The sequence below is a fragment of the Cebus imitator genome, unplaced genomic scaffold (genome assembly GCF_001604975.1).
Source record: "Cebus imitator isolate Cc_AM_T3 unplaced genomic scaffold, Cebus_imitator-1.0 Scaffold358, whole genome shotgun sequence".
In the NCBI taxonomy this organism is placed as follows: domain Eukaryota; kingdom Metazoa; phylum Chordata; class Mammalia; order Primates; family Cebidae; genus Cebus; species Cebus imitator.
In genome coordinates, this window is record NW_016107673.1 from 1,891,947 (window position 1) to 1,904,444 (window position 12,498).

Consider the following 12,498-nt stretch of genomic DNA (forward strand, 5'->3'; position numbering starts at 1 on the left):
AAAGAAAGAAAAGAAAACAAGATAGGTAAGAAAGAGTCTATGGCACTGAGTTAATAGGGTTCAGTGGAAGATTTCTCACAGAAGCAATTATAATACATTGGAAGGATGCTCAGGTTTAGAACACAGATATGGATGCTATGGAGGAGGGTGAGGTGAACAGGTGATAGGGCTGGGAAGAGAGTCTGGGAACAAACTGTGAAAAGGAAGGGGATTGAGATGACCACATCTGTTTTAGACAATCAGGTACAAGCAGGAATTGAAATTATGGAGTGGATGAGTTCGTGAGACAGGCGTGTTGAGGAGGGGGGAAAATAAATATTTATTCATGACTAGAAGCTCAAAAAAAGTTTTCTTGCTTTTTCAGCTTAAAATGAATCAGCCAAAATGAAGAAAATTCCTTCTCTGCAGCTCTGTAATAAAAGTGTCTGCAATTAAACCAAGCTGGGGTTGTGGGGAGGATGCTGCTGGTGCAGGTGTAACTCTGGTGAGTAGGGGAGCAGCATCAGCTTCCTGGTTGGCAAGCTGGTCTGGTCCGTGGCTGTGGAGGCTGGCTCATCTCAACTGGGTGTGGCCAGGTTAGTTGGTCTGGTGATCGGGAGGTCTGGTCTAAGAAACTGGGGGAGGGCAAGCCCAGTGGACAGAAAGGGAGGGGCTCTGCGGAGAAGATCAGAGGCTGTCAAGGAGAAAGTAGCTAGGCAGGCAGACAGGATTGTGACTAGATCCGTGGCTAACATGCTGTACTTTAAACCCCGATAGTTTAAAAAGAAGGCAAAACCAGGCAACAAGGTGAACTGGGGTCATGATGATTTCCCTGACACAGATGCAGTTAGAAAAAGAAAACCTGTTGTTAAATATATTTTGCTTGGGTTTTCTTGGGTAATCTCACTTGGAGATAGGTCTCAGCTTAGGATAGAGGCCCAGTTTAGAGTTCTGAGAACAAGCCAGGGGAGTGTTTTTGGCTTTGAGATTCCTGTGACTTAGATATGCCGCTTGACAAAACCTATATGGTCTCTGATAGTGTAGGGATAGGTACACTGTGGTGGCCATTTCATAGAAACTCTTGTTCTAAGATTAAAAATTGACCTCAAATGTCAACATAAAAATATTAGCAAAACCTCGAATGTATTAGACAAGGTACTACTTATTTTACCTTCAGAAGCTGTGCTATGTTGTCCCCAGAGCAACGTTAGTTTTAAGCTTTTAATATTGTCTTTTTCTGCCTATTAAAAGTATCTTTAAAACAATCTATTTTTATTTACCAAAGTTTAACGAAAAACTCAATTAGACCAGTCATTTGGTATCAAATAAATGAAACTTTAAAGTAGTCAAAAGTAGATTGAAGTGGGGTTTTCTTTTATTATATTACGTTAATATTCCTCATGCCTAAAATCATTTTCTGAGTTATTTACAATAGAAGCGGGGGCAACGTGTATTCCAGTCCATACATATAAATACTACAAAACTTGTATTAATTATTTTTACCTCTTTGACTTTTTGTTTAAAAAATAAAATAAATTTAACATTTAACATTTGCTTTAAGAATTAACACGATCTAAGGATAGGTTTGCTGCAGACATTTATCCACAGGCTGGAGTTTTAGGGTATTCTAATCTACATAGACAAGAAATTAATAACAGTCACCTCCTTACTAAATTATTCATTAATAACTGCCTGAACTAGAGTACTTCAAACTTGTGTGCCACTCTAAAAGTGTTTCCAAAGTTAGACAAATTTGGAAAATGCTACATTGAATCAAGTGGCTTTGTAGGCTGCAGGATGTGTCTATATAGGTATATTGATACAATGTACAATATGAACTACCAGCAACCTGTTCAGAATGGGGAGTCTCACACTTATTTAACTAAAGAAAATTTGTGGGAGCATAGTTTGAGAAATGGTGACCTAGAGTATAGGTAAAACAAAAAGAATTGTGGAGTGCTCATACATAGCCTTCAGAGGTTTTTTTGCCTTTGAAAATAAACACATCAATTATTGGCAGAAGTTTGATCTCAGAACCTTCTTATCTGGCCTAATGTTCATAAAAATGTCATCACTACATACATTGAGTAATTTTGACTTGGTTAAAAAAAAATTTCTCTTTGGCCGCTTTGTGAACAACTTCACAATAAAAATAGTTGAAGAAAACAGCCAAAAGGCTAATAAAAGCTACCCAGTGGTGGATGGGTAGATAGACAGCATTGAATGTAATATGATTTCTGCTTCACTGAATCCCAAACTGCCCCTCTATTTGTATTTATGGAATCAGAATGCATCTTTCTAAGCATAATATTCTGAAGACAATATCTAGGATGAATAAAAATTAGAATATTCAAATAAAGTGTTTACATGTGTTAATTCATACACTTTTGTAAGTCAGGACTTCTCAGTTGCAAGCAGCAGGAAACCAACACAAACATGCTAAAGCAAAATAAAAAATAAATAATAAAAAATGACCCTCGGTGGACACTGACATGAATAAGTAAAAAATTACTTGCTGTTATAATTCACTGAGATTTGTTACTGGAGCATAGTCCAACCTGACTGATACGGAGAATGATCTTAGTTTCTAGCTTTCTAGTTCCATTCTCCTTGTGAGTTGATTTTATTTCACTTCCCATGAAATCCCCTAAGATCACCTAAATGGGTTTCTGATCCTTGCAATCAGTAATCCTTGACAAAACTGATAAATGATATTTATTTATAACTATTTGATTCTTAAACATTTATCATGTAATAGATTCTATCCTTCTATATGCCAAAGTTAAGTTGTATGCATACTTTGAAAAGTCCATCAACTTGTTTAGGGGAGGGAAGTGCCATTTATTATACTAATGGTAAGGACAAGGGTTCCCTGTACATTATTCTCATTATACAAGAACAGATGGCTGTGATAATTGCCTCTTACTTTATACAAACTGTGATTTGACCTGAAACTCCAATTAATAGCATCTTTTCATGGCATATACAGGAGAAACAATTTCTGCTACTTTAAACAATATCTTTATTGGAGTATCTGAAAAAAAAAAAACTGAGCCTTATCAGTTATTTTAGATTTCTTATAGAAAACCAAAATACTTTGGTTTAATATATAAATCTTTGTGTAGTATTCTTATTTCTTGAGCTTAATTCAACTGAATATTCTCTCTGGACCCATGAGGAAGAGGCTTACTCTTTTAGACCACCTTTCAGAGCAGCTTTGGACTGTACCCTCTGCTCTGAAAGGATCCAGAAAAGTACCACAAGTTGGGGGATGAGATTTTTATGCAGTAATTGTTGACTGGTGAGACACTGACTTCTGTTTTCCATGGATAGTTTATGGTTGTGTTGTTGAACTGATATTAGTCAATCATAAACATTTAAATTACTTTATCAAAATCCTTTCACAAATATAATTTTAACTTCCTTACATCTTTGTAGGTGGGAAGTACAGACAGGTGATGAGACTTGCAAAAACTTCCTGCAAATAAGTGGCAGTATCGATTCTAGAACCTGGATCCCCCGTTATCTAGTTCTTTCCATTATGCCTGGGTACAGAGAGGAATAACTGTCTTCTCTCTAACAGTCTCCTTAACATCTGCAAAAATGTTTACATGGCACACCGAATGTTCTAATTGTACTAGAAGTAAATCAAAGGAAACGTAAAACCATGAACATATGCTGCCTGTTACATTTACCACAGGAATATACAGTCTATACTGTGTTTACTGCTGACATATAGTTAACCGAATGTCATTTTTAGTGGCATTATATAATACATTTTGCTACCTAAATATTTAATGAGATGCCACCATAAAGCTAAGCAGATATTTTTTTCCGGGATATTTTGGAAATGAAGGCATATTAACTGACAGTTTATTTTAAAATATTGTTTAAATTGCAAATTTTCACTTATAAAAACAAAGGTAAGAGAAAAATAACATTTGAGCCAAGATTAAGAATGAATAGTGTTTAGAAAAGAAAGGAAAAGAAAATCTTTGCTTAGTAGCATGAACACAAAAGGATCATTACAAATATATTACTGACTCAGTGACTTCTTTTTTTATTTTGAGATGGAATCTCGCTCTCTCACCCAGGCTGGAGTGCAGTGGTGAGATCTTGGCTCACTGCAACCTCTGCCTCCCAGGTTCAAGCGATTCTCCTGCCTCAGCTACCTAAGTAGCTGGGATTACAGGCATACGCCACCACGCCCAGCTAATTTTTGTATTTTCAGTAGAGATGGGGTTTCAACATGTTGGCCAGGCTGGTCTTAAACTCCTGGCATCAAGAGAGCTGCCCACCTCAGCCTCCCAAAGTGCTGGGATTACAGGTGTGATCCACTGTGCCCAGCCCTGATTCGGTGACTATTGAAACACCAGAAATTCAAGGATAACATCAGGATTTAGGAATGAGAACTGTTTAAAATCACAAAGTAATAGTAGGGGTTTCAATTGCCCATTTTAAAGTGTCTACAAAATCACTTTTTGGTGTTATAATTCTTTTAACAAGTTGAATAAAGGAATATAGCAAGTACTGATACTAAATAAAAACTGCTACCAGATATTTGACTTATAAGACCAGTATTTATTATTATTTTTAATGTGTTATTATTTTTCATGGATTTCTGAAGGCCACAAATATCTGAAACACATTTTAATCTGGCCAGTTGAAAACTATTTTATTTTGAGACAGAGTCTTGTCTGTCACCCAGTGATATTTTTAATGCCACTTAAAAAACAAACTTCAGCCATTTTATATCTTGAATATGTAAGATGATGATTTAAGATACCTTGAATGTGATGTGTGATGATTTATTATATCTTGAATGTGTAAGATGTGGGAAATACTTATCTGTAGGACTTACTCTATCAGTAGAAATGACTAATATGGTAGACTATGAATGAAAACTTTTCAGGTCTAGTAATAATCTGTGTTGATACTTTGGAAACCTAGTTATTATGATTATTTGCTGTCCTATTTTTGCAGGGCTCAGAAATTCTGGCCCATGAGCTTTTGTGGAGATAGAAGTACCATTAACTAAAACATAAACTACATGAGGAAACTGACTGCTAACACATTAACTTCCTTATTAATTCAATAAGGTGGGGGAGTAATGTTTGTTGTTCATCTAACAGATGACAAGTGAATGTTAAAATCTGTCATTATTCTGTCTTATTTTTTTCTTGGCAGTGTAGTAATCCTCATATTGACTGAACAAAAATTATGCCTACTAACTGTTTTGGAAAAAATGTGCAAAGATCAGAGAATAAAGTAGTCTTCTAGCCTACTTATGTCATATCTCAAAGGTTTTAACACTCTTTTCTTTGGCAGACAGACATCTAAATTTCAACCCAGTCAGCACCAGTGTCTGTCTACTCATAATTTCTAATGCCAATAAACAAATGGTTTAACATTTCAAATTGACAGGGGCTTGACAGCGATTTAAAGGTTTCTTTTGGTCTTAATGGATCAAGGAAAGGCTCTCCATCATAAAAAAATAATGCTGTGCTTTAACCATCCTAATTAGCTGTGACTTTCAGTTCTTTTTCCAGACAGTGATTAATTTTTTATTTCCAAGGATACATTGTAGGGCAATTCAACATAGACTATAGTTAGCAGTTTAAAAGTGAAATCTAAATATGAATTAAAAACTGGCTGTGAACTAAAGTTTTGAAAACTTTTAAGACTAAATGTCAATTTCAAAAATTTAAATTCAACTGTTCTGAAAACAGTGGTGTGTGCCCAGTTAGGCTTAAATTTGTGCTAAATGAAATCTCCATCAGTACTAATATGATTTAACAGGTTATATGTGAGAACAGAATGACTGTAAACATGGATCACATTCAACTGGGATAAGGAGTTGAGAAAACTTTTACTGATTGCTGAAAATTATGACTTTTTTTCTTGCTGTAAATAAAATATCAATGTTCCAGCCTTAACTCTGGGGTTGGCCACTTGCAAAAGCTACCCTTTCTAAGCTCCAGGGAATGTTGGGAGACTCTGAGTGAGGCCACAGCTGAGGCCTGAACACCATCTTCACTGCTCTATCTCATCCTTGGGTATGTAACTCAGTGATGGAAAGAAAAGCTCCTTCCACTCGTCTTGAATCCCTGCCCTGCCCTCCACAGCCCCAACTAAATGGATCATTTAAAAAGTGAAAATCAAATTCATGCACATCTCCTTAAGAGTGATTCCCTTCCTTTTAAGCAGTGTGGGCATATTATAAGGATCTTCTTTTTCATGAGGCTCATTTCATTTATGTCTGTGTGTGTACAGAGAACAATAGATAAATACAAAAATAACATGATAATTAAAATATATAGCATGCCACACTGGGATAAATACTACTGAGGAAAACAAAGCTGAGAAGGAACTAGAGGGTGTCTTGCTGGGTGGCACTGCAAAGCTGATATCTGAGCAAAGAGCTGAAGGATGCAGCTAAGTGAGCCATTCATATGTCAGGTAACTGGGGAAGAGAGCTTCAGGCTGAGTGAACACGTAATGCAAAGGACCTGGGGTAGGGAGGTGCCTGATGTCACATAAGGGACAGCAAGAAGCAGTGTAGCTGGAGCAGAGGGAGTAAGTGGAAGGCCACGAGGTCGAGGGGGCCAAAATGGAAGAGGTCATGTAGGTCCTCATAGACCATTCCAAGGACGGGCTGAGAAGCGTGGAGGGTTTTGAGCAGAGGAGCGGCATGACCTAACATGTTGCTAAAGCCTCTTTGTGTCTAGCCATGGTGGAAACATCAAAAGAGACCAGAAAGATGAATCTGGTAACAGGTGTCCCAAAGTTTGCACATATAACTACTGAAAGAGAAAGGGGTTGAATCCTGGAGAAGTGGGTGTGTGGGTAGTTGGGAGGAGGAGATTTCCCTAGGAGATGCACCTGCCTGGCTTCCAGATCGCAACTGCGCAAACTCCGGTCCCGTCATTCCAGTCCCAGGTCCCAACTCCGGAAGGGTACGGCTCTAAGCCTGCACCTCCCTTTGCCATAGCAACCGCTGGCTGCCCCTCCCTTCTGCCTTTTGAGCACGTGGCACCAGGACCCCGCGATCTCTCCAGCTCGAAAGCCAGGTCTGGCCCAGAGCCGGGCTCATCAGTATTCCGCCCGCGGCGCCCACCCCCCTACCCTTCGCGGTGCCTCACCAGGTGCGTCTATCCAGTAGCTAAAGACTCCCGCCGTCCGCGCGACCCCAGTGTCCCCACTCCAGACCCTCCCCGGGGCTTCGCAGCCCGCCCTGCCCTCGAGCGTGTCTAACGGCCCTGGGCACTGGCGCTGATCTGCCCAGCTACGCAGCGCTTTCCCAAACACTGGCCGCGGCCACCGGCTGCAGACCCACCGAGGAGAGGGGGCGTCCTGCGTCCCACTCGCAGGCAGCGCGCCCCGAGAGACCCGTTCTAAGGCATCCCTGCAACAACTCTCTAGGGGGAATCAACTCCCCCGTGCGCTGGTTAAGATTCCCCCTTGCCTCCTGCAATGCACCAGACCGGGGAGGTAAACATCGAAGGCACCTGCATTGCGCCCCCGCTGGGATGCGCTGTGCGCAAGAGACTGGGACCATCTGCTGCAACACCGGATGATCGGAGGCGCAGGGAGTTAGAGTGGGTTTTCTTAGGACTCACCTTATGTAGTTTCCACATGGCACCCAGAGCCTTGACTTCGTGGCTGGAGTGTTTGCCCTCCTCCAAGCATTGGTAGCACACGGGCATCTTGCACTGCACGCAGTACATGCTGTGGTTCTCCAGCTCGTGGTCTGTGCAGGTGGAGACCTTGCGAGGGCTCAGTCGCCGGCTCACCCGGCCCTGGGCCGGGGGCACCAGGCGATGCTTGGCTAGAGGCCCCCGGGGCGGATGGCAGCGCAGGCGGCAAGGATCGCAGTAGAAGACGTCGCACTGTTCGCACATGACGGTGGCTTCCTTGGGCGCCTTCTCGCAGAGCTGGCACTTGAGGGCCGCGGCTTTGCTCTGCTGGTAGCGGTCAATTACCCCTTCCAGTACGCGATTCTTGGGGAAGCCGCGGAGCCCCCGGTCATCCAGGATGAGGCTGCGGTGACACTGGGGACAGGTGATACAGGAGTTGCGGGGCACCGGGGCCAGGGCCGGTGACAGGTGGGTGGCCGGTGGCGGCATAGCCGGGGGAAACACGCGGACGCCGTTAGGGGACTTCTGGCACGGGGTAGTGGGGGCGCTGGCGAAACCCCCGTAGGAGCCATAGCCGCTGTCCGCCTCGCTGTACAGGCTCATCTTGTCCAGGTCCAGGTAGTCATAGTCGGAGACCCCGGAGCCCGAGGCCCGACGGCTCTGAGGGGACTCAGACTCCGGGGTCTGCACCAGGATGTTGCGGGCGCACGCCTGACACAAATTGTGAGAGCAGGGCAGGATGATGGGCTCCCGATAGAAGGAGCCGCACACGGGGCATTTCAACTCCTCTTCCATCTCCTCCATGGGGTCGGGTCTGGGAGGAGGCAGCGGCGGCTGCAGAGGGTGCCTGAGCTGGCGAGGTGGCCGAGGGGCTCGTCTTGTCCAGCACCCTGGCCAGCGGCGGCGGCGGCGCCTTCCCGCGTCGTGCTGGCGTGGACACCCGGAGAAGCGCTAGCTCTGTGAGCCGCTGTCGCGGAGCCGCCGCGCCGCGCGCCAGCCCGGACCGCCCCCTCCTGCCCTCCTAGTCCCGCCCTGGCCCAGGAGCCACGGCCCATTGGGCGACGGGCGAGAGATCAAAGCTCTCATTGGCCACCAGACCCGTCCGTCTCCTCGTCTCCGCAGGCCACAGGGGGTTCAGTGGAGTCTGAAGATAGGGGTGTCTTCGCTCGCGGCTGCATGATCTCTGGAGGGGGCCGGCGTGCGGAGGGTAGGGGACGTGGAAGGAGGAATTAGGCGGGGTGACTCATCCTCGCCCCGCTTCCTTCCGACCTCCGGTGCAGTCTCCCAGGAGCCAGGGGGCGTGAGAAACCCCTCCCCGCAGCGAGGGGGCTGGCGGAGGGGGCTGGGACTTCTCGCCAGCGTTTGCGTTTGGCTCTGAGCTCCGCGCCCACCTACCGCGGGCGAGCGCTGCGCAGCTCCGAGGACGCCCCTTCTCTTCCGCTACTGGCAGCCTTCGCAGGCGCCTCACTCGGGCTTAGGCTTCTGCACAGCAGGGGGGCTTTTCTCCCTCCCCGTGAAGCCGCGGACGCCAGGCCCTGGAGCTCCTCCATTGCGAGAGTCTGACGGCGCTGGCGCGAGCCCTGGCAACACTCTTGGCTTGTTTCACCCTGCGTCCCTCGTTTCCTAAAAAGCATGTATAAAGTCGATTTCCTGGTGTCGCCATGAGATTCCACTGGGTAACTCATGCAAAGGCTCAGCATTAGTCAGAATCTATGACCCCTTCGTTTCACGCTTTAAATTATAGCTCGGCCCAGAGGCCTCAGTGCCATGGTGTGAACGTGCTTCTTTCCACGGATCCGTCTTCCTCCTCCCAGCCTCCCAAAGCACCTGGCTGAGCTTTCACGAAGCCCGCAGGGCCTTTGGTTCGGTTGAGGCAAGAATAGTTTATCTATTTCTGAGTGCCCATAGTTTAGTAAAGCTCTGTAAATGAATTACTGTGTTAATGCGGAGTCTGAGTGTTTGACTCCAGACAGCGTTATTCAACCCCACGTGCCCTGAGCATCTGCCACAGCTTACAGCATGGTGTGCCTTCCTGTTTCCTCCAAGGAGGGGCGTGGTGAGCCTGTGGTTGTAGTGTTCGTCCCTGTAAAAGGAAGCAGGGAGGAAGGAAAGAAGGAAAAGAGGGAGGGAGGGAGGAAGGAAGGAAGGAGGGGGAAGGAAAGGTGGGAAGAAGGAAGGGAGGGAGGAAGAAGAAAAGGAAAATCTTTTAGTCAATTCTGAGGTAGTAACATTTGAAATAGTACATGGCTGGCTTTTGCTGAGTGATTCATGAAGTAAAGGACAAAAACTCTGCAAATTCTAGAAATCTTCCCATTTTCCTCCTTCCAGGCAGGAGATAACATGATTATATATGCAACTATGTTAATAACTTAAAACTACTTTATTGTCCAGAAAAAAATGGACATTTTATAACCCTGCCTTTGTAGCAATTGTCCAATAAACTAGGTTATCTTTTCAATAACTTCAGTTGCAACGAGAACAGTAGTTGATCATTGTGTGGGGGAATAAAGTCTTCATTGTTATTTAAAGCTTTGTTAATCATAAATGCGATGTGATTTTTTTTAAGCTGGCTTTTAACTAGTTGAGACCAGAGCATCCAAAGATATATGTACTCTGTTTACAGGCATAGATAAAATTTCTTCAGGTGTGGTTGGGACATTAGCTGCACTTGCAGGATATGCTTAATTTGTAGGTTCCAGGAGAAATTACTTATAATTAATTTAATATAGTATAATTTAATTGTATTGAAAGTTAATTATTGAGAAAATATTAGAAAGGAGTGTCCTTTTCTGTTTTTTGTGTGCATTTGACCACAAGTAACAATTCCCTGGACAGACAAGGTGAGCAGCTGTTACACTTTGTATGAGTTTGAACTCTGCTGATCATAGTGTATCCTCTAAGAGATCTTCTAATTAGCAGAAAGTTTATGCTTAGTTCAGTGTAAAGGATAATCTTAGAGGACGTCTCATGGTGTAATGCAGAGTTGGGTTCACAAAAAGAACAACACAGATTTATAATATAGTCAATATAGAAAGATTTGGTCTATTATGAAGTCATTTGAGATGATTTCATTGTTAGATCTGTTTGGTTAGGAATTAGCCAAATTAGTCAATCCTAGGAGAGCTCTTAAAATGACTGTTATTTGTCGAGAGTTCACCGTGTTCCAAACAGGGGGTTTATTTATTTGTATGCATTACTTGGTTAAATTCCTACAATTACAAAAAGAGGTAGGCACAAATATTCCCATTTTACAGATGAGTAAACTGAGGATAAGCAAAGACACTTAAGAACTCAAGGTCAAATATGGTGAAGCTGGGATTGAAACCCAGGCACATATAAGTTTGTTCCTTTGTTCATTCATTCATTCATTCATTCATTCAACAAGTGCTAAGTTCTACCCTCTTCAAGCTCTGCATGTGGTAAGTATCCAAAATCTTCTTTGTTAACTTCTATGATATTCTGCTTACCTTCCCTGAAAGTTTACTTTTTTTCCTTTTTGGGGGGTGTGGGGAAGGGACTAGAGTCTTGCTCTGTTGCCCAGGCTGAAGTGCAGTAGCAAAATCTTGGCTTACTGCAACCTCTGTCTCCCAGATTTAAGCGTCCCAAGTAGCTGGGACTACAGGCATGAACCACCATTCCTGGCAATTTTTTTTTCTTTTTTGTAAGTAGAGAAAGGGTTTTACAATGTTGGCCAGGCTGGCCTCAAACTCCTGACCTCAAGTGATCCACCTGCTTCAGCCTCCTGAAGTGCTGGGATTACAGGCATAAGCCACCATGCCTGGCCAAAAGTTTACTGTTTTTCTTGAATTCATTTCTTTCTTTCTTTCTTCCTTTTTTTTTTGAGACGGGGTTTCAGAATTCATTTCTTTAAAATATTTTTGAATGCCTTTGAAGATATCCCTTCACATTGAACTATTTGGCCATAATATACTTTATAGCCCCCCCCATGACATATTTAAAGGGGAATAAAAATTGAAATGTAATTGATAATATTATAGAAATATTATACCATTGGGGGAATATCTTCTGTCTTCCAGCTGGTGATCAGTCCATGCCCTGAAGCACAAGGATTGATAGCCCTGTAATTCCATCATTCCTGGGATGACTGCAGATGTTCTCTTTTGTGTACAGTCCCTAATTATCCTCTGAAACTTACTATTCACCCAAATTATGTTCTTTAGCAATGAGTGGAATTAAATTTAAAATGCAATAACAACTTTTGCATTTTTTGAAAAAGATAAATATTTTCTTTTTTTGATAAATGTTTTTCAATGAAAAATTGAGTTGCTTTCCTATTTGCTTTTGACTACAATGCTTGATTATTAACAAAACAGTCTCTGTGAGTCTAAAGGATGAACACAGAGAAGAATGGTTTTTCTTTCCACATTCTCTCCTAGAGCAGTCTGTCCTTAGTTGGAGGGGGCAAAAATCCATGAGAGGACCTGATCTTAGGCTCTAATATTTTAAGATTATCTGATATGTATATAAAAATATTTTATTAAGGTATTTGAATAAGGGTCTTGCTGCATGTGATTTATAAAGCCCCTTATTTGAAAAGTGATAGATGTGATGTTTCTATTTTCAATAGAAATTCTGAAGAAGCTTCTTTTTATGGAATAATTTACCCCGTTTAGTCCACTAATATTCAATTTTATACTTGTAATATTTTGTACTATCCTTTAATAACATAGATTTATTTATTGTTGATATCCTTGGGCAATTTTAATTACATGATTATTATAGTGAATTATGAGCTTTTTCCCATTTAGTACTACTGGAAGATGGCCATATTCAAAAGCTGTAGTATTTATGATTGTAAGTAATATATTACCTATACTTTGGGAAGGGTAGACTGGAGAATCAGAGAAAATGAAAGACTTAA

General features: G+C 42.6%; 1 protein-coding gene and 1 long non-coding RNA gene across 14 annotated transcripts in view; one reads left to right on the forward strand and one right to left on the reverse strand.

Annotated features, from left to right (window-relative positions):
* TRIM9 (tripartite motif containing 9) overlaps positions 1 to 9,521 on the reverse strand; it is a 122,433-nt gene extending 112,912 nt beyond the window's left edge. For all 13 annotated transcript variants that reach the window (XM_037730767.1, XM_037730762.1, XM_017506770.2 and 10 more), the window contains exon 1: positions 7,599 to 9,521. In XM_037730767.1, the coding sequence (XP_037586695.1) occupies positions 7,599 to 8,420 (822 nt within the window). In that variant the 5' untranslated portion in view covers positions 8,421 to 9,521. The remainder of the gene's footprint in view (positions 1 to 7,598) is intronic.
* The window catches only part of LOC119467967, an 88,203-nt gene continuing 82,613 nt past the window's right edge, over positions 6,909 to 12,498 (forward strand). Inside the window, exon 1 of the long non-coding RNA XR_005196601.1 lies at positions 6,909 to 7,124. This is a non-coding gene — a long non-coding RNA (uncharacterized LOC119467967). The remainder of the gene's footprint in view (positions 7,125 to 12,498) is intronic.